Source organism: Rhea americana, unplaced genomic scaffold, assembly GCF_003343005.1.
Source record: "Rhea americana isolate MKP2758 unplaced genomic scaffold, rheAme1 scaffold_74, whole genome shotgun sequence".
Taxonomy (NCBI): Eukaryota; Metazoa; Chordata; class Aves; order Rheiformes; family Rheidae; genus Rhea; species Rhea americana.
In genome coordinates, this window is record NW_028186912.1 from 453,286 (window position 1) to 476,048 (window position 22,763).

At 35.7% G+C, this 22,763-nt stretch overlaps 1 protein-coding gene across 1 annotated transcript in view; it reads right to left on the minus strand.

Moving 5' to 3' along the window:
- Positions 1 to 20,339, minus strand: part of SCAMP1 (secretory carrier membrane protein 1) — a 29,066-nt gene extending 8,727 nt beyond the window's left edge. The window contains exons 1-5 of the mRNA XM_085322110.1: positions 20,272 to 20,339; positions 10,557 to 10,655; positions 10,167 to 10,278; positions 6,760 to 6,888; positions 337 to 496 (exon numbers count right to left, since the gene is read on the minus strand). Coding sequence (XP_085178236.1) covers positions 337 to 496; positions 6,760 to 6,888; positions 10,167 to 10,278; positions 10,557 to 10,634 — 479 coding nt within the window. The 5' untranslated portion in view covers positions 10,635 to 10,655; positions 20,272 to 20,339. The remainder of the gene's footprint in view (positions 1 to 336; positions 497 to 6,759; positions 6,889 to 10,166; positions 10,279 to 10,556; positions 10,656 to 20,271) is intronic.
- Between the last annotated feature and the right edge of the window lie 2,424 nt (positions 20,340 to 22,763).

The following is a 22,763-nucleotide window of genomic DNA, read 5'->3' on the forward strand; positions in this document are numbered from 1 at the left end:
CAACTTGCTCAGATTCTTGGTGTTTTRGGATACAGATTTACTGAGAATTTCCATTAAAACCATTATTAGCTGAATACAAAGTTAAATATTTCCTAGAAATGTTATGTCAATGGTAGAAGCTATAAATATTTTAACCAYTCCACGATATTCCTAAATGTTGCCATCTGTTTCAGATATAGCAATTGAACTAATGACAAATACACTACTTGTTTCTAATAAAATCATATTGAAGGATTATCGTAAAGATAATTCAGCAAATTCTATTAGAATATCAATGCATTTTAGCAAGTTGATTTATTTACTAATTAATGTCTTAAGCCAAGCTGAAGTTGTTACCTGAAAGCTCCATAAAGTGGTCTGTACCAGCAGACAAAAGAACAAGGAGTAAAAAGCAAGAACCAGAGGATACTCAATCCAAAATCAACCCCTCGTGTCGGATCAACATAAAACCAGGCCAAACATCCAAAGATATTAAGAAACAGTGTCACTGTATGGACTGTAGAACCAAAACCAAAAAAGAGTCTTAATTAAATTATGTTTATACAATAAATTAACTGTTAAAATAATATTCAAATAAATGGATCATCRTAAAGAAAACATAGGCATGCTAACAATAATCATATTCTCTCTGCAATAAGTCAATTGATTTTTATACCATTTTCTAACTCTCAGGTAAATTCTGAATTCCCAAGTAAATGTACTGTACAAGAAAATTCAAGATATAATAGAAATAATATGAGGTACATAGTGAAGAAAAGAAACTTTCACAAAAATAAAACGTTTTCATYCTTAGGCATTTCCTAAGAGTGATTTCTAGCAAAGGCTTGATGCCTAGGGCGTCAACYAGTTAAAAAGAAAATTAAAATTATGCAAAAGAGGTTTCCACAGCTGAAGTAACTGATATTTCTTCTACAGCACTTACTGGACACAGATATTTGCAATTTTTCAATATCCAGTTATCCTTGTAGATAAAAGCTTTTTGTCTTACATGGAATAAAGCAGAAGAACTACTTAGTAACATATTCCTCAGCGGAGCTTTTCCCGAACCCTAAATTCATATGGCATATTCAAATATTTCTTAGACTAATGGTCTTTAAAATCTGCCTCTTCAGTACTCAAGTCTCAGATCAATACTGGCATTTTCTCAGTGACATATTAGAGGTTAACTATTTCAGTTCTGCTGAAGGAAATGCACCAGCATTATGACTTTTACTTTCAAATATATTTCTCTCTTTAACAACAGCAAGAAATGTTACAAGTACTATTTTCATGCTATCTGACACAGTGGTTAGTTCTGCCAGACACTTAAAAGATAAAAATGAATTTCTCTTGCAGTTCAGCAATATCTAGTGATTTAGGAGTGATTTTGTTGTCTCAAGGGCAATTTCTGTCCTTGTGGACCAGCATGAAGTATATTACTTACAGTTAACAGTGCACAAATAGTTTCTTGCACCAATGGTTATTTATTTATTTATTTAAAGTTCAGAGAAGCATTTTAGTCATTCAAAGTTGTAAGTTCTCACAGCTCATGCCCTTCCTTAAAGCATAACTTATTTATTGCTTCTCAGAGAAATAYAGAGAAGCTGGGCAGCATAAAATTTTACAACAAAAAAAAATAAAGTCTTATATTTGGGCATACATTCAAATTCTCACTTATTCACAGTTTTTACTAGAAAGAAAGGTTAACAAAAAAGCTGGTAAGTTTATATATCTTTACATACAAAGATTCTGAAAAAGGCTCTTCAAAGTTTTTTTTCTTCCCTCTCAACTAGTACTTAAAAAAACCCTAAATCAACTTACTGGAAAAAAAATCAAATTAAAATGCCCACATCTTTACATGAAGGGCTGAAGGAACTCAAAACACTTTYCCTTCAAAGAAATCACATTCCCCTGTAAGAATCATCAGAAAAAAGAAAACTCTGTGCTTTTTAAATAAACAGTGTTTAATGCATTTAAATAGTTTAGTATTGGTCCAAGAACTTAGCAAAGCAACTCATTTCAAAGCTTTTGTGTGCAAGCATCACAAAGTGAAACACAGGATACAAATCCAAATCCCTACTTTTCTTTGATAAATAAGAGAAAGTTTATTGAGTGGTATTTATTTTTTCTTGGAAATAAGAAGACCCCATTGCTAACTAGAAAGGTCCAGCTTCTGGTGGAATCTGAACTTTCAGATAGGCTATATACTCTTTGCAACTCCAGTTATTACAACAGGACAAGTTTTAAGCTTATCAGTGTGGAAGAGGGTTGAAACAATGTCACACATGCCACSATATTTCTTCACACAAAAGACTGGGTAACACAATGGTCTATTTCAGTACTTTAATGCTGTTACAAGGAATCTCAACTGCAAAAACCCAATAGCAGCAAACTTCAGATGAAGACACAGGACTTCGCTGACAATTCTCTTTTCCCTCCACCCTCCTTTCTCTAACTCCCGCAAGCTGCAGAGAGGTACTCATTTTTTGAGCCAGTGGATTCACTAAGTGACCTATATAAACTTTCCCATTCAATGAAAAGTCAGATATTTTCATGTTCAAGGTAACAGTTCTAAGTATCTTCCTCCTATTTGTTTCTTCAGATTCAAGTGTAATAAAATTTATTACAAGATAATAACCATCTGTGGGCTGAAATGAATTAAGGCTTGGGTAGAACTCTATCACAACATCTATGCGGCAATAACTTCAATGAATCAGCACAGCTAGAGCAATACAGTACTCGGCATGAAGTGTCCCAAGAATGTCTTTTTCTAGTTTAGCTGAAGAATWAGACGAGTTCAAAAAAGAGCACTCATGCCGGAATAAGAGTGAATAGTGAGAAATTACATTGGTTTAAGGAAATATTCAAACTCACTTCATTTTTATTAGTGTAACTTCCTATTATAGAAGAATCCTACCTAGATACACATTCTCCATCTGAAATGGAGAATGGATTACAGAAATCTATTTCATACATCCCAAATGGGACTGCAAAATAATCTCAATGATATAGATGTCAATAGACCGCATCAGTGCAACTTGTRGTCTTTATCCAGAATTCACTTTCAAATAGTAATGGGTACTAAAACATAGTTAATTAAGATGGAGAATGTGTATCTAGGTAGGATTCTTCTATAATAGGAAGTTACACTAATAAAAATGAAGTGAGTTTGAATATTTCCTTAAACCAATGTAATTTCTCACTATTCACTCTTATTCCGGCATGAGTGCTCTTTTTTGAACTCGTCTWATTCTTCAGCTAAACTAGAAAAAGACCACAAGTTGCACTGATGCGGTCTATTGACATCTGTATCATTGAGATTATTTTGCAGTCCCATTTGGGATGTATGAAATAGATTTCTGTAATACGGTTCATTTCAGCAATGTTTTTTTGACACTATTCTGAGGAAACCAAAGTTCTTATTAGGATATATATTGAACAAAGAATGATTTTTTTTTCCCCAGGAATCAGCTGGACTTGCCCTGTAGTGGAACACCTCAACTGAAATGGAATGTCACTAAAATGAAAACATTTTCAGCCACATGGCAACTGGCAATGAGGAAAAGCCTGGTGAAGTTTGATCACATACAACTTTGGATCATAKAACAGTGGCTGCAGTTACAATCCAGCTTTTATTCCTCATCCATTCTGCTCTTTTTAGTTTGCATGAGACAGAGAGAGAGACACAGCAAGATGCAAATGCTTCTCCAGTCACAAAAGGATGCAGGAACATGAGCACATCCTACCAAACACGTGATTTTTTTCTTCTCTCTACTCAGTATATTAAGACTCCTGAAACACTTGACGCAGTCCATGCTGTCTAATTTTGGATGCTACATACTAAAAAATCAATAATAACCTGGAGTGGATGAAACGACAGATCTACAAGACAGCACCAAAACRATCAGAAATCTAGAAAAGATGATCTACAAAGGAAGGCTGAGTRAACTATGCTAATTTAGCTAAAAGAGGATGACTAAGGGGAAAAAATGTATTCTCCATAAAAAGAGTGGATAAAACAATAAAAATAAATTACAGCGAGGGAAAATTAAATTATATGCTAGGAAATATCTTCTAATGATAAGGTTGGCAACATGCTAGAACAAACTGAGGTGGGGGGAGGCAGGGAGTTTACAAATTATGCCTCCCTGGAGGTCCTCAAGAGCAAGTAAAACATAAGCACGGACTGACGTAGGTGCTACCAACTGTTTCCTCAGACAGAAGGATAGATGAAACAAAACTCTCCTAAATAGAATAAATACCTTAACAGCTGGTACCTTAAGGTAGATTTTCATCAGAATCTATAGCTTAAGTCATTTGTCTTTAGAAATCTTTAAAAGTCCTGTTCACAGAAAAAGGGGAACAGTCACAAACAATAYAAAACAACAAATCCAAATGCCTCAAAAGCTTTCCATGAGATTAAGCAGCTCTCCTACCTTAATTTCAAACAAATAAATATTCTTTGAAAATCTGTACTGCTCATTTTGCATCCTATCAGACTGTGGGCAAGTAACTGTAAAACACAAGCTTTCGAGTCAAGAATGTTTTTGGCAGATAAAAGTCAATAGACTTCAGGCATTGTACTAGCAACAGTATACAAAAATCTAAAAAGCAGTGCTCAGGGCTACTGAGTCAGCAAAACTGCCATTCTATCCGCAACCCACTAAAACAACAATGGGTGGTTAAAAACAAGATAGTACTGGAAAGCTCCACTGGTAGCTGACAGAAACCATTGCTCTTTGATTGTTGTAGTTCACAAACACATGAGAGCGCTCAGTTAAAAAAAAAAGAAAAGAAAAGTGGCCTCAGGAAAAAAAAAAAACTGTACAGAGAGAAAACCACATGAAGGAATTAGACCTTTCTGACTTCTGATACCACTYGAGAAACGGTGGAGAAATTCACTGGGATTGGAATACAAGCAGATCTCTATTCTCATACAATAAAGAGTTTACTGATCCCATAAAAGATAAAAACGTTTCCTCAGAAATGTAAAGACTTATAAGAATAAAGATATTAAAATTRTTATTTACAAAGGCAAAACAAAAAATGAAATAGAAAGATGTATTCTTAGGGCTGCTAAAGAGARGCAGGAAAACTAACCTACTTTACAAAGCACTGAGCAGCTGGAACCACATTTATCTGAATGTCACTGTGTTCATGGATCTCTAGGTCTTATAAGACCTAGGAACTTCTAGAAGAGGAAATAAAATATAGAACAGAGCAACAGCAGAAGCAGGTTGGTTTGCTGCGGCAATGAGTGTAACCATTAAGGAAGCAGAGCCACTCTAATGAAATATAAGCCAAATCATGCAGATACATTCCTGAAAAAGAAGAGTCACAAGGACTGACTGAACAGCCAGCCCTAAGAAGGGTAGCTCAGTATTCAATCATTATCTTTGGCCTAAAATATTCTTCAGGCTTCCTCATTTCAATTTTTCTTTTACTTTAATAAGCCCTCTTCTTTCCTTCCTTACTGACCCGTAAGTCAGACACAGAGAATGAGGAAAGAAGGAAAAGGACAAGGAGATTCAGTTAAAATCTCAATCTACCTAGAAGAAAATCTGTCAGATTAAAATGAAGGCAGAATTCTCTTCTGTTTTGAAATACTATAATACTASTTAGTTTTTTTAATTTATTGCCATAAGAAGGGGGAAAAAAATATTAAGACTCCAATTCTCATTGTCTAACTTTCTTTGTGTTTAAAACATACAGCACTTTTAGAACTCAATCCTGTAAATGGCCAAAATTATTAACTATTCTAAAATTTTGGAGTTCGTGATCTTAGACTTRACATAAATCTTAAATGTCTGTCAGATTTATGAGAGTGACTAATCTCACATTCTACAATAGGATTTATTCAGTTACATATTTAAAGATAGTGGATAGAGCTATAGATAATGAAGTGAAATTCACTCAATTCAGTGTTGATTGCTCATTTTATGTGATTCAAATACAGTACAATCACAATACAATGCAACAATAAGATTGCCAAATCAATAGCTAAAATATGCAGATTTGTTAAATCTGCAACCCTGAAAAAATACAGCAAAAGCCTGAAATCCACATTCCCTTAGCAAACTAAAATATATATTAATTGCATCAAAACACCTAAACCTTTGGAATTTCCTTAGTCTCAGGGTACTTATTAAGCTCTCATCACACTGGACAAGACAGAAGAAACAAAGGTCATAGCATGTGTATATTTGATTTATCCAGCATTTTTCCTATCAAAACACAGTACCTGAACGAGTGCAAAATTACCCCCAAAGATCATTTAGAGCACTTGTGCTGTACAAAGAATAGTTATAATATGGACTGTTTTTTCTGCTAATTTATGTTATACTATTTATTTTTCTAAATAGACTAAAACTATAATAAGTTTTAGACAAAYGAACATAGCACATTTTACACTCACAAGTCTCATAAATAGTGTTAATTAGACTTAATATATAAGCTGGTTGTAAAACAGTAAAATTATTTTCAAGGTAGTAAATGCTCAGAGATTGTTTTATAAYAACAGGGACAGTTTTTAAACATAAAACTACAATATGGTATAAACCAAACTGCTTTAGGGTAATACTTTCTCCTTTCTTCCATCAAAGTTTTTAAGAAATAATTCAATACTCCTAAAATTGAAGCTAACACAAAGATTTCACTTCACCATCTGACTTCTGGATTAAAAAATAAATTTCTCATTAGAGATGTTGCAAAATTCAAGTAGCAGGCATGGATCATCAAGTTCGAATGTGCATTTTGCTTTTTCTATTAAAAAATACTTACACATCCACAAATAGTACATAATCTTCACTGTCTTCTGGAATTCTACAGGAATGTCTACAGAAAAGTCCTGATAGAAACATGGACCCACTGGAAAATTCTCAGGAAGAGGTGGCCAGTTATTTTTTCTACCTGCAAATCAGAAAAAAAGTTTGTAATACTCTCTGTATTACTCTCTGTATACTAAAAAGAGATAGAGGACTTGTTATTGTTCCTTTCAATTGGGTTTTTTTATGCACAAGTCTATAAATAATCTGGGCTACCAAAACTCAGCAAATCCTCACACAATACTGAAAATAAGCTTCAGAAACACAAGAATAATAAATGTAGGCAGATCAATGAGAGCACAATATTTTACCTATGCAAAAGACGAAGCAGGCATCGTAAAAACAAGTCTTTCCAAAATCTTAGATTCAAAAAATGGCAGAAAAACAGTTTCTCGGAGTTCCTCAACTCTTACATGCACACTTCCCTCAGTTTCCCCATACTTTGTGGAACACAAAGACTGTGGAATGAAAGGCATTTTCTACATTCAGAATCCTGATGTTTGTAACACCTAGATATCTCTACCACTTCAGAACGCTTTCCAACCTTACCATCAAAGCTTTGCTTAAAAGCACATAAGCCTGAACAAAGACTTCTATTAGATAGTCTCAACTACAATACAAAAAGATGCCCTACAGCATCAATATATTTTGATACAAAGTTGTGTGATAAAGTGAGGACACAATCAAAGAAAACACAATATCAGTCACCTTGGATTTCCTGTACACTAATCTACTCACAGGCTACAGTATACATTCTGCTGAATGGAAGCCCTAACAAGCACAGTATTGAGAGATTCAACTGAGACAGATACAGCAAATCCTTACCACAGCATTTCGAATTCTGGATGCAATAGGTACATTAATCACCATATTCCAAAAATGGAGCTAAACCAGAGGCTAACCTAAAGACTTTCTTTTGAAATTCTGACAAGCTTTTGCTTGGAATTTCTACTTTCAACCATAGCTTTACTAGTAGTTCATCTGCTAAGAACAGAAAACTTGCAAATCTTGAATACTTGCATTATTAAGTTACTTTTTTCCCCATGTAGACAAGATGAAGCTGACAGTTCTATCCAAACAGGTCTAAAACGCTGTTGTGTTTTCTTCCTCTCCTGATGGACCTTTTATCAATTTACCAAGTCATTTAGAACACCGGACTTACAGGGGGAGAATATAAAAGGTAACAAGTAATTTTCCCCTCCATATTAAGAACTACTTCAGGATTTCTTATATAAAAAACTATCTGATAACAACTCAGATCTTTATTCTGCAATTTAGGTGAGTTTCTCTCAGGACTGACAGTTTCAGGGAAGAGTTACAGAAAAACTCAGATATGTTACAAAAATGCAAGCTATTATGTAAGAATAGTATCTGATGTGCTTTTTTCCCCTCCCTTTTGGCCTAGCTATCAAAATATTCAACTAAGGCTGAAAGACAGCTTGATGAGATCATTTGACATCAAAAACCAAGTGCTCTTTCTCCAAATACTCTTTGGATACTCATATTCCCAAGATCACAGCTTGACTGCAGAAAGAGCTAGCTCAGAGTTATGTCATTCAGCACAATGAGCTACTACTTCAAGACTTACTACAGAATTTCAGCAACATGCCTACACTATGTATGTAGACATTCCCAAACCAGCTTCACGCAAACACAGTAGGGTTTTTTCAGCCATTACCAAATGAATCAGCTAAAACAGGAAGCAGCACAGTTTAACCAGCTCAAGCACAACACTGCATTGGACTTGAGCTGAGAAGTCTGAAGGCAACAAACTGAGAAGATCTACTAGCGTGAATATCTTTGCATTGTAGTCCATTACATTCAATTAAAGTATCCTACACGCGAAAGCCAGACTTTTTCAATTCAATGCAAACAGCTAGAATTCTATTGCAAAACACCCTCTCCAATCAAGACACCTCTATATTGTTTCAAAAGGAGTTTGAAGAATATGCAAAAGAAAGAAACCAATCGCAAAAGAATATTGCTGTCTTCAGTCACAACATACAATTCCTGACTTGCAGCCTCTTTCACACAGCTATTTGGTTAATTTCCTCTTTCAGGCTTTAAGAGCTCTCTCTCCTTCAGCCTTCCTAAAAAATCCTTTAGATTCTTCACATACTTCCCAAGCACTTCAGTGGGAGCAACAGCAACCTCATGATGATAGTAAGTAACCATTTTAGAGATCCTGAAACATACATGGGGTATCAGAGTTATGCTCCTTAAGATACAGATGAAAGGAAAAAACTGTTCCTAAAGCTTGGAAGAGGCAAGTAATCAATCCAGAACCATCAATGTAAGTTAGTGAAATTAGGTAAAGGGAAACATACGGAGATTGAAATGAAAATATGACAAAAGAAAATCATTATCTGGGAGAAGAGATATAGAGAGTTAATGAAAAGAATGAAAAGAATAAATACTGAGAAAATAAAAATGTTTTAATGAAGACACAATACCCACTATGATTTTTTTTYCCTTTAAAGAAGAATAGTGATTCCCCATTCTCAGACACTAGCACCTGACTGGCAAAAAATTCCCTAAGATTTTGAATTCCTAAGCAGTCATGCAATCTGAAATTTTATTGTGTATCTATTGTATGTTCCAGCTTTGATATGAGCAAAGAAAAATAAAATAATGTGGAAATACAATTGTCAGAATTCTAGATACAGGTGAAAAGAGCATACAAAGTCAGTCTTGTGCGGAGTGTTTTAGTATGTTTGTTTGTTTGTTTGTTTGTTTCTAATTTCAGTCTGAAGTTCTTCCTTTTGAAAAGAAATTTTCCCCACTGATTTATTTCTAGCAAAGTATCTTCAGTTAAGAGGACACAAATCTTATCATTCAAAAACTGCAGTACAAAAACTGATGGTGCACAGCACATGACAGTTTTGGTAGAATGAGGCACTGATCTTGATTATTCAGGGGATCATACAAAAAATTCTTAACAACTATACTCTTTCTGCTTTTTGAGCATTTTTTTGCATCTATAACAGAAAAAGATAGGAAAATGTTTCAAAACAAGAAAGTTCTTTTACAGCTATAAATACTAACAGAACAGAAACCAGAGTTGTTACTTATGAAGTTATGTATAGTTCTTCACAAAATGGTCCATTTCTAGTCAATAGTATCACTTCAATTTTAACCAAGAATACAAATGACTGACTGCAGACAGTAACAAAAGCCGCATTGGAATCTGCACTATGAAAACTTGCACAAGACAGACTAGTTTTTATTCACCTTACACATTGTTGCAAAGGCCGTAAGACACCTTCTCTAGAAAACCCTCCATGACACTGTACTATAAAACAAAAGCAGTTTCTAAGAAAATGTTAAATTTCTACAATTAAAAAAAATATTTTTTATACATACCCCCCTGCTGACTGAGACTCTGCATTTCCCTTTCTCTGCGATCTAGTTCAGCTGCTTTTCTTTCTAGCTCTTCTTGGCGCTTTAGCAGTTCTGCCTGGGCCAAGGCATGCTCCTGAATAAAACAAGCATTGTTAGGTACTGCTAAAAGTATGAACACAAAATAAATATTCCAAGTCTATTTTCTGTAATTATGCATTCTCCAGTGGTGAATGAAGACTGACCTAACACTGCATGAATTAATGTGATAACAGGTTACCTAAAAACAGTATTTATTTTCTTACATCTTTAAGAAAGTAATGCTTTTTTTTTTACAAAAGGCACACTGTTCCAGAAGAGTGTTTATGTAATTATAATTAGATGGAACCTACTGCCTAAATGTTACAGACAAACCTTCGCAATTTGTGTGTAAGCAGGTGGTTCTTCTGTTGGTTTCATTATTGCTGGCTGGGTACTGGGTACATTAGGCATCTTCAYATTTCCTGGAGGAGGCTAAAAAAAGAAAACATAGTTATAAGGAAACACTCTCCTATTTTAATAAGCATTTTTTCAAAATTCTGTATGAACTAGTCTAGCTGTTTTAAAGGAAGCGTTACAGAYAAACTGAAAATCTGATACATTGCTTGCAGTATTTATGCCATTTAGGATGGAAAAGCTATTCTGTGTGGCAGTATTTTGTTTGTCTTTACAGTGCACCATTTGCCATATACACGTGGTATTTTGTGAATCAGTATAAACAACCTGATTTTATTCAGATGCGAATATGGATAAGGACAGTTACTGCTTGTGGGAATTGCAAGATCTGCTCACATTCTCAAACATGATGATATCATCTATTAATAATACCTTCTAGAGCTTTCTACTTAATAAAGGTTTATATCACTTGGTTAACTAGAACAACGACATACACTATTAAACTTCAAATTCAGCATCTATAATCTAATGCTTAACAATACCAGTATTTACTGTAATACCTAGTTTCAAGCATCACAGGCAAGTGATCATTATCTATGAGAATATAGCTTACAAGAAGTTTTAAGTACYTCACAGTTTTGTCAGGGACTGTTTTAATCCTCTCCTGCTTATTTCTAAGTTTGCCATCTCCTCTGTATTTCTTTATCATCTCTTTATCTTATCAAACCAACGGAAAAACTACTGCATAGATTTGAAGTTGTCAACTGAGCTTTACCACAGCAGATCAGATTAGTCTTGCTATGATCTTATTTTATTCTTAAATACGCTTGGGGGAAATTTACAATTTACATCTTTCTTTGTGTAGTGCTTGCAACATGAAAGATTTCCCTGTCCTTGTAAGATAGAGGACCATGTGTTCCTAACAAGGCTGAAATCAAGAGCAAAAATATGGAGAGAGGTGTGACGTTTTAGATACATAAAAGCACTTCAAAAGACAGCAGAAATCATAACTAAATATCACTGACTTGGCAAATGATGACCTTGCTCAGCTTATCTCTGTCTTTTCCAGCCATTTCTTAATACACAAAAATGAAACTCTAAAGCTGAAACAACATGCCTTAGAAAACTGTACGTGTATGCAACACTAGCATATCTCAGCAATATTGGCTATTTTCCAGCATTTCAGAATTATCTTGCCACCTTATACATCAATTCCTAATAGAATACAGAAATATCAGAAAGGTTTAACTCCTCAAAAATACTCTATGATTTACATTTTCATCTTAAAAATGATTGCCAAGTGTTCCAGGATAAAAATAGCTGAACTTGATTAGAGATGGTTACTACCTATATTTCATAGGTTAGAGCCTTCTGAGGTAAGAAAGAAAAACTCTTGTATGAGAACTCCTATGAAAGCTGAACAACCATCATCTTATCATCCTCTGTTTCAAATATAAGATACTTATGAGTGCTGCACCAAAGTAACTAAAATCTGCTGAGCAGAAGCTCTATCGCTTAAGCACTGTAGGTCAGAGCAATGCTACAAAAGCCAAAAAAAATCTTACTGTAGCCCTATGGCTGAAGAATCAATGGGTTTGAAAGCATAACTCACAAGTAGCTGGCTGCTACACTAACAAGTGAGGCTGCCTACAGTCCCYGGTACAGTCCCATTAGCCTTTCACAGACATCTGTAATAGCATTTAAAAATGGACTAGGTAGACTGAAAAATGTTCACACAATAAATTTAAAGACAGTTTGTTCTTGAAAACTCTTAGCCCAAAGAGCCTGCAGTGCTGCTAATGACTGGAACAGGCATATATGTGCTTATGGAACAGAATTCCAGACTGTTTAAACCCCACTAAGTGCTAGCTGGCCATTCATATACAGCRTAAGAGTTGCTGAAAGGTCCAGTGCCTACAGTGTGTAAATAACAGTGTGTGCTCCCTCGAAGAAGTGACACTAGAACAGAGGAGACAGGAGAAAATAATTACCCTAGCTGTTAAGAGAAGTTAAAAAGGCCACTGCCTCCAGGGGCCTCTGGTGGACTTCAAGGCCCAGGGACTTCTTCCTTCCCAACTGCTGCAGCACAGCTGGGTGCAGCCTGAGACTTGGAGGTCTCTCCACCCCAGGCCAATCAAGGCAGCTGCTGCTTTCCTGTTTGTCCGTTCAGGTATTAGCAAGGCTAAGCATGTATCATATGGAGTCACACACATATGTATATGCATGCCCACAAAGAGGACACTAACATGGCCAGCTATGCAAACTACCATAGATAGGACACTACCTTTAACAATACTCAGACCTAACACTACCACATCTCACGTAAAACAGATAGAGACACCCAAGTCTCATTCCCCCTCTGCAGCTGGCTACRACTGCAGTTCACTACTGAAAACGCATGTCCTTGCTCTCTAGATTCACAACTACATCCACATTCTCAGATCCCTTAAATATCTGCAGGGGCTCTCCACCCACCTAATATCCTTGCCTGGATCCTGGGCCTCTTACCTGACATACAGGTCTTCTCCTACTCACCATCTACTCCAGCTTCATGTATACACTCGCATGCTCTTCTAACAAGCACCACCCCTGCCCTTCCCACAGATCCCTTGAATATCAGCAGACTCTCAGCCTGCCTCATAGCCATGCCTGAACTCTGGGCTCCCTTACTGACCTCTGGCTGAGACTTTGAGTCTTTCCAGAGACAGTTTCTCCTTCTATTCACCAGCTAGCCCAGCCTGGAGTTTCCTAATGAATTGTACATACACATCCATACATATCAGATAAGGGGAGAAACACACCAGTCCCTCCAGTTTCTGGCACCTCAGACACACAACCCTATGACTTGCAGTCCCTCCAGTTGCTAGCATCACAGATATACAAGTCACCATCACCTGTGGTTTGACTCCGGGTGCTGGCATGTAATTCACCCAACTTAGTCTCCCCAGTTGCTGGTACCTAGACATTGCAGCACGCATATGGGATAGAGTGAAATTACGCAGAAAGATAGTTAAGAAAGAATTTAAGACGACAGGACAATTACCAGGCACAGCACAAACATACTGACCAGCAGCTGCTTATACATGACTAGCCTCTTTTATCCTTCCTCTTTTTTGCTCCCCTTCTTTCTCCCCACCTTTTCTCCTGCCCCTAAACACTGCCTAATAAGTTCTGTGTAGTATCGCAGGGGTTGTRTAGTTTCCCCCTTCTTATCTAAGCCTAGGTTTATCCTCCTCAAAGATATGCCTATAGTTTCTCAGTGGCCCATGAATTAGTAGCTGAAGAGCTTAAGTCTTCACTGTTGTCTCAGTGCTAGTCTATGAGGTTTGTGTCTCTGTTTTTGTTCATTTTCTGTTACTTACTATTCCCTCTGACCTGAACCATGATGGAGATTAGCAACTRAAAGACAGTTTTTGGAATCTGCATCATGCATCAGTCATATAATCTTCTCCCCACATAGTCACTATCACATAAACCTACTGAAGTTAAGACAGGCACATATTTTTCTGCAAGATGCATGCTTGCGCTTTTCTTTTCAAGTGGGCAGAGGAGGGGGGAAATCTGTTCATAAAGTTTTTATCTACTTGCCTGGTAGAGAACTTAAGAGGTCAGAAAGTTTAAATCCTTGAATCCTTTTAAGAGCTTTTTCTGAACTGAGTGTGATAGTCATCACTTTCACTCCTCTGCTATGATGCCAACCAAGGTACATTTTAACTCAGACTTAGCAGTTTCTCATTTTAGTTTCCTTAACATTCAGAAGAATTCCATTTAGTTTTGGCTACTTACTGCTTTTCTAGAGTCTGTTCTGTTGAAGATTCAGTTTCAAGACATTTCCTCCGATTTATCACTTGTAAGAGAAGCATTTCATTTATCTTTTTGCTACAGCATTATCTTCTATTAGTACTCTTACAACAGGATAGCCTATTGACCTTAAAGCTGGTGGAAGCTTCCTGCTTCCAGAAAATAAAAGTTTTCCAACTTACAAACTGTTCCTCAAAGCTGTTAGCTTACCTAAAGTTTCACACTTAGCTTGCCAGACCTTGAGCTCTTCCATCTTCTTTTGGAAATAGCTTCCACTTTTCTAAAGGCTGTCTTACTCCAATAATGTACACATCACCACCATTTAAATCAATGGCAAGAAAAGGTCAGAATGCCTAGTCTTTTCTTTGGTGGTATACGTTTCCTGAGACTCTAGTGTGCCATTTAAATGGATAAAAAATCCACTATTTACTTTTGAGTTACAGTAGATACGCCCACACCATTCAATAACATTATTGTACCTTTATTTAAAATAATCTGCTGCAATTGGTACATGATGCAAGAACAAGTAGAGAGGATTGCTTACAAAGAGGACAGAGGTAGTAAAGAAGGAAAAAAAAAAGATCTGCTCCAACATTTGCTGTTCATTTGCTGTTAATTTCATTGGATATCATGCTAGAACTTCCATTAAGTCAGCATACATTAAGAATGAAGTCCCAAAGGTTGTATTCCAGCCCTTGTCTTCATGGGCTATAGCTTGTTAATGAAGAAATGTTACTATATTACAGTAAGTACAATAAAATCAAACATGTTTTTGTATACTATTATGTTTGCAGAGTTACTTATTTCAGCTTCATAATGTGTACACAGTGGAACAAAGTACAAGTGCTCAAATCTAGTTCTAATGGTAGAAATTGAACATTGCTTTAATGTGTTGATTTTCCAGGTTATTATGCAAAAATGATAATTCAACATACAACAGCCACATGTATCAAAACATCTTCCATAGATCAGAAACATAACAAAAAACAGCCTAAAATGACTGCATTTTATGATCATGTTGGCACTAAGACTTCCTACCAAACTATTCACTTTAACCTTACTCAAAATTGAGGAGCAGTGAAGAAAAATCCAACACTGCTAAAGATGAAGAATAAAAGTATCTATCTGCTTTGGAAAATAATTCAGCTACAAATGCTGTTCTGTTTCCAAATTTTCCTAGAAGCAAGAAGTACATTCTTCAATTTCTCTTCAGTATGTCTTCAAGCCACACATGGTACAGCACAGCTGGAGACCTGCATACTTCAGTAAAAAAACCAACCTGAGAATTATTTGTTACTATCCTGACATAAATAGTAAGAAGATGGTAGGAAACAACAGCAATGGAGAGGAGGGGGGAGTACTTGTGGTAACATTTTGTTAGAAAGTTAACCTCTTCATAAAGCCACAAATTTATTTTGAGCTATAAATATTTCCCAATATTTATCAATCTCTGGAGAAAAAGAACTCCAAGAAAAACGCATGCAAGGATAAACAAATAACAAAAACCAGGGAGAATGGAAGTGGTACATCAAACCTTAAACAGGATACTCAAAAGAAGCAACACACCACACATGCAACTGAAATATTCTCAATAAAAAAAGAAACAATCATTTATCAGCTAGCAGACAAACCAGTAAGGCAGATGGTTATTCATATATTTATTAGAAGGGCAACACAAAGCAAAATTTCACATGCTAATTTATACAAAAATTGCTAATTTGCATAAAATGCAATTCAATCAATTCCCAAATATACAATAAGCACAGGTTTGCTCTTACTGCCATCCCTCGAGTCAGTCTGATAAAAAATTAAGCTAACTTTATAAAAAAAACTAAAAAACTTTATAGTTCTTTACAGTGAAATATTTGCAAGTTGTTGGATCAAGAGTTGCCCAAAATGGCTTAAGTGTTGTTGTATAAGATGCAAGATGTCTAAAATTGGAGGCCTTTAAAAACCACTCTTGGTGACAGTATCTCAGATTTAAGTCTTTAAAAGGTTGGCAAAGAACATGCATTTAGTACGATAGAGTTTTGTATGTAAGTATAAATTCCATTGAGGAAACACTGTTAGCAAGCAATCAGGCTAGAGGTATAGTCACAAAAGCAACTGATTTGCTATTTCAGACAAAAAGCAAATAATTAAGTTTAAGGTTATCCCAAATATTGTCCACAYGAGGTGTTAGTGGGAGACATATGGGGTCCTGAAAACAACTGAAAATCCTGAAGCTGCAGCTGCCAAATTAGGTAACTGAAGAAATTAACTTTGAGAAGTAATGGACATTTTATAAAGCCACTAATGTTCATAAATAATAAATAAGCAGAACAGAAATTCTCATGTTATTTTGAATTTTGTCATCACATTTCTAGGAATAAAAAGGCAGAGGTAGTTTTGAAAGAAACCAGTGAATCTGGCATTGCCTGCTAGCTTCTTTAACTTTGACTAACATCTTATGATAGAGGCAAAAAAAGGGACTGAATTTAATCAGGATTTCCTTTAAGCACAGAAATTCATTATGTATTTTACCTTTGGTGTTTAAAGAATGCTAACACATGAATGTTGACTATCTGTGTGCAAATCAGAACAGGAAGATTGACTGCTGTGCCCATTTTACTTCAATGCCAACTGTAAAGTTAAGAGCTGGTGGAAAGTCATCTATTTTTTCATTATTTAGTGGAACTGCTGGCTAAGCAAAGGAAAAATAAGTGTGGCTATATCAAAACTGAATCTATTTTTAAGCCAAATATATCCCACTCATTTTTTTTTCTTTGAATGTAAAGACAGGAAAACATTAGGTCAGCTAATGTGAACTTGCTTTCATGGTTGATTTCAAAATTCCAATAGCATCAATAAAAAAAGCTGCCTAAGAACCAAAACCAAACAAACAAAATGAGGAAAACTCCAGCTCAGCATCAAAGTCTGAAGTGGACAGAACTGTCTGAAATCTCTCCTAATTAGCTGAGGCTCTGAATATGGAGATGAAACTTTCTTGCCTGAGGTTTGCCTCAGAATGCCTCTTTCAGGAATTCACACCAGAGCATCCCAACTGCCACCATGCCTTCTGTATTCTCAGAAGTAGATGGAGAGACAGTCTTCTCAGGTGGCTTCAGGACATCAGAAATCAAATCTCTTCCTTCTCCTCTTAATTTTGCAGTCCAGTCTATCCTGGAAAATTTTGGTCTCACATCAGGTGTAATGAAGATTTGAAAACAAAACTTGAGTAGTATTTCTTACCTCAGAAAAAGTCAGTCACCTGTAAAAATTTTTATTTCCTAATTCATACGTACAGGAACAGTTTGGCTTGCCCAAGTATCAGGCAAATGTAGCTGAGTTGTCCTAATTAATGTGTAATTTGCAAAGTATAACAGTTTAAATATATGTGGGGACGTTAGGAAAAGGATACTGCTGCTTTTATTACACAGAATTAGCTTTTTTGGAACACAGGAAATTGTAATTGGATGTTTTGGGTGGGGCAAGAATCACTCCAAGAGCTGTCAAACACCCAAACAGGTTACCCCAGGAGATCATAGGATCTTCATCTTTGGTTATATTCAAAACTCATCTGAACAAGACACTGAGCAGTCTCATCTAGTTGGACTCACTTTGAACAAGAGGTTGAAAAAGATGACCTCCAGAGGTCCCTTCCAACCTATCAGTTGGCATTTTATTTTGTCTTCCCTATCCCAATGGTATTTGTTGCGTAGTTCAATGCTCAGAATTTGGGCACAGCAGAGAGTGATCTATCCATTTTACAGCCTGGATAGGACTAAGGAATACAGACAGAGACAGATGAATGGTCAGCAATTCCACCTTCTATAAGGATATAACTATCATCAGAGACTCAGACTTGTATTGTGAGCACTGCACTGACCTCCAGTCTTCGATGGACAGGAGTTACCAACACCACACACTTTTGGCCATGGGAACCAAGTTTAATGTTCTTATATAGGACCTTACATCAAAGGTCCATGCCTTTGACTTTCACAGACATATTATTACAATGTATTTTTATCAATCGTGAAATTCAGCCTGTCTCAGAATACAGCACCTTTTTCTTCTCTCCCCTAAATGGTACTGCCTGGATAGGCCTTTTTACTTCATGTCTTGCTGTCACAGCTACACTGGGTAGAGATGCAAATTAACATTACTTCTTTGAAAGATGGTCAAAAGTAGCTCTTTTGAATAGATTTCCTCATGAGGCTAGAGTATTTATTTTCCTTTAATTTACTTGAAAAGTACATTTGTATCAGAAATACTATTTTTTTAAAACTTTCCAAAAGAAGGCAAGTGTAGCTGATCAATTTTTCTGTTAACTCTTTATTGTATTCAGATGTAAGATGTAAGAAGGGGAGCTGTCCAGGAATTTACTGAAAAAAAGATCAGTCAAGAGGCATGCTCTGAAGAACACACACACACACACACACACTCAACACTACTGATGCAATCTTGTAATACCTTCAGATTGAAAGTTCATGCTATCTGCATTACTGCATCTATACATGCTATATATACACATATATATGTAAACAAACACACATACAGGTCTCAGGGTAAAAGTTCAACATGCATTAGCAGACACTCTAGAAGCAGAAAGAAATTACAAGMCTCCTTTAACAGTAATTCCATCAAATGATTAAGCAGCAACACTAATTCTCTAATTTCATCTGGTCCTGGTTGATTTCAATAACATGACAAAGAAAGCAAAGTCCTCTCCATGGTGACTGTTAGTGCTGGAGAGAAAAMCACTGAAGATGCAGGCAAAAATATTTAATCTGACATTTATACCATTCACTGAAACTACGTTTGGTTTTATAATCAAAAACAGCATAGGCTTTGAAAGCAGCCAGAAGAACAGGATTCCTGATTTCACATTAGATATCAAAGTCGTAACCCCTTGAGATTTAAAACCTGCTACGCCCATTTGCTTTCTTCATTACATCCTATGAATTAGTTATTTTTCTACCAAATTTCCCACTGGAGAGATGAAGGATAAAAGTTACATATTGACAGAGAAAAGCTGAATTCACTGAAATACTGGAAAAAGATAGTTTACTTATTTTTCTGTCCTATTTCTTTCTTGATTATCAGAATAGGTGACATCTCTTTTAAAGGAAAAGAGCTGAGCTATGAAACCCAATGTCAGCATTCAGAGTTTGAAGTCAGTTTCTCAGAGGAAACAATCCTGCCTGGATCTGCAATAGAGAAATCTGTGCAGCTCAGCATGTTTCATTAACTTGAATTTATGCGACAGGGAAGGGGAGAAAGAGGAAGGTTAATGCTATAGACTGTCAATCAGATTCTCATCTTATCACTTAACATAAAAATCTATTTTTTTCCTGTTTAATTGAAAAATGCCATTTTCAGCTTCTCTAAAAACGTCAGCTATGTTATTTACAGTGAAACACAGTCATTAATTGGTAAGTCAATGCTACATAAGTGAAATCAACTGCATTTCTCAGTCTTAAGTTACTCCTTTTAGTACAGCACAACTACTCATTGCCTGTGGACTGTAAAATGCAGTGTTTTTCCTTATTCTGAGTAGCACTTTAAGTGAAATGGGAATCAAAAGCAGATACAGAAGAAGCATACCACATTCACATATGCTGTAAAGCAAGGGCAAAATTTAGAAAAGCACAAAGGACAGGCCACCAGAAACAAGGCAAAAATAAAATTGTTTCAGCTCCCTTCCAAGGACCCACTCTTGCTTGAGAGCTCAAAGCTCACTTAAGTCAGACCTACCCAACAAATCCTCTGAATACTTTATGAGACTATCTGCCCCTATAGATCTTCTACCACCTCTAGCGAGTCCTTCACAGATTTTACAAGCTCTGTAAAGAGTCCCCACAAATCTTACCCAGAAAGATTAATAGCATGCTTAAGAAATAAATGTGCTTACTGCTCTTGAATCAGAAAAAGGATTGTACTCATCTAATCCTGGAGGAACATTTCTTGTCACTTGTGTTACTGAGGGATCCTAGAAAAGAAAATAGTTCTATTAACATATGCACACATATAAAAGCAAGGAGTTAACACTTGCATCATTGGATCATACAGAATTGAACTGTTGTTTCAATCTAAAAGTTTTATTTTGTACTTTAAAAGCCTGTAAATAACTTTTTCCTTCTCTGCCCCCTAAAGGACACCATTCTATTCTGAGCTTCTTACAAACCTAGATTAACACAGTCTAAGAGAAACTCCATCTGTCACATAGCTGATTTACAAGAGAAAAGCTTTCAATAGAGAAGGAAAGAAAACCCCATTCTGCTATTCAGGCTGCTGACCCCACAGCTGTACACCAAACAGTACAACAGAAAGAGCTTTAACTTTGCATTTTCTTTACTGAAAACTACTTCCCAAACCTTCAATAATGGTAAAAGTAGGAAAAAAAAATTGAGCTGAGGAAAGTGTCCCACAATTTCAAAAGCATCTCCAGGTTTAGCTTTTGCCTGAAGTGGTAAAAACAGAGAAAGGTGTTCTTTTTTCCGCCAAGGAACTATACAGCAAGGAGGACTGCTTAAGGTTTAGCTGAGAAAGCAATGACAAGAATAACATATTGGTCCATGCAAGAGACTGGTAAGTTGGGTTCTGTAGAAGAGCAGAATTACCCACTATAACAGATAAGAGTAACTTAATACAAGGAAAAACTGTATATATTCCATGTAATGGCCACTTCCACATACATAATTTTGTGGTTTTAAATTAAGGCTTTTGCATCTTCAGAATGTAAGAATGGATGAGGAAAGTTTTTTTWAAAAAAAATAAGAATTCCACTTACTCGATATAGTTAAACAAATACAGAAGTGTGTAAGGTTATATAAATATACACTAAAAGCACTTTAAAAACATTAATAGTAAATTTTTATCTATAGCAAATAGTTATAACTTAATTTCAATAGTCAATTAGTTCAAAGTTAGAAAATAAACTGCAATTAATAAAGGCTGGGAAGAAGATCAATATTTACATACATTTATATTTCTTAGAAAGACAGCTAACATCAAAACCTCCATATGAAATATTAATCTTAATTTTAAAGTACTTACAGTAAGTGTATATTTAAGTCTGTACAGATTAAATAAAATTACTAACATACTGAGAAATAAAGGCTAGTTTCTTAGAATCAGTGTTTATTACAGCATTAATTTAATCTTGACAGTAGTAACCTACTATACAAATACAGAGAAAAATTTTGATCTATGCTAAGTTAACACAAATAAGATGCTTCATAATTCAATACATAGGATTGTAGAAAGTTAGGTCACTGGCCTAAATTTGAATTTATTCTAACCTTTTAAGGGTAGAGTGAATTAGCAGAGCAGAAAATACGCTAGTGTTTGCTTCATCCATTTAGTACAGCACCTCGTCCATAAGCACTCTCAAATCATAGTTTCTTCCACACAATTGTAAGTCATGAGCTCCCAGGTTCTCCTCTTTCCAGCTAGCGATTTTGAAAGACAGTAAATCCTTCATAAATCACAATTTGATAAGACGGCACTTAATGAGATTGGGTCCTAAATGTTGTCAATGCCTCCTGTCACTGAATGCGCACCTTATTGCATCAACAGGCATTAGGTTTTCAATATTAGCAAGTGATCTGTCAGAATAACATCAAATGGCAGCCATTCTATGGACTGCCATCTGGCACTACATCAGAAGAGTAAATGGTTGAATTTAGTCCTTCAAAYAGCATTTCTTGTCCTACTTCTTAAAACAATCAAGCATGAATGATTACATGCAACTAAAGCAACACTGAAAACAAGAGCTGCCAACTATTTACCCTTTGCAATAAAACCAAGCATGTTATGCATGAATACAAACACGAAGAAAAAAAGGAACATGAAGGAACTACAGAAAAATGTGCTGACAGCACAACTGTTTCTTCATGTTTTTCATACAAGGTCCTGAAGAATCAAAAGATGAGAGCAAAAACTATTACACAAAGGGAAATTCCAACCCAATCTTACTCAATCACTAAGACAGAGATTGGGCAGCAACCCACCTGAAGATCAGAAAATTCCAGCAAAAACCTAAGGCTAAACCTTACACCAACTTATGAGGCTAGTTGAAGCTTCAATATGAGCCACTAAACTGAACCAAAAAAAAATCTTCCAGGTAGATAAGTCTTAAGTATTTGTTCCTGAGCTTTCTAGTTCAGGAGATTCAGTCTTCAGATCTGTGTTTCAGTCCAATCTGTAAGGAATACTTGCATTTAAATAATCAATTCTGGGAACTGACATACTTTTTTTAATACAGTAGACAAAAACAAAGCAAGGTTACTAAAAATCACTCAAGACATGGTCTACCTTAAAGAAAATGACTATCTCTRCAAACTAAAATTGTTGAAGTGTAGATACATACGAAACTTGTTACCCATCAACCATATAGCAAAA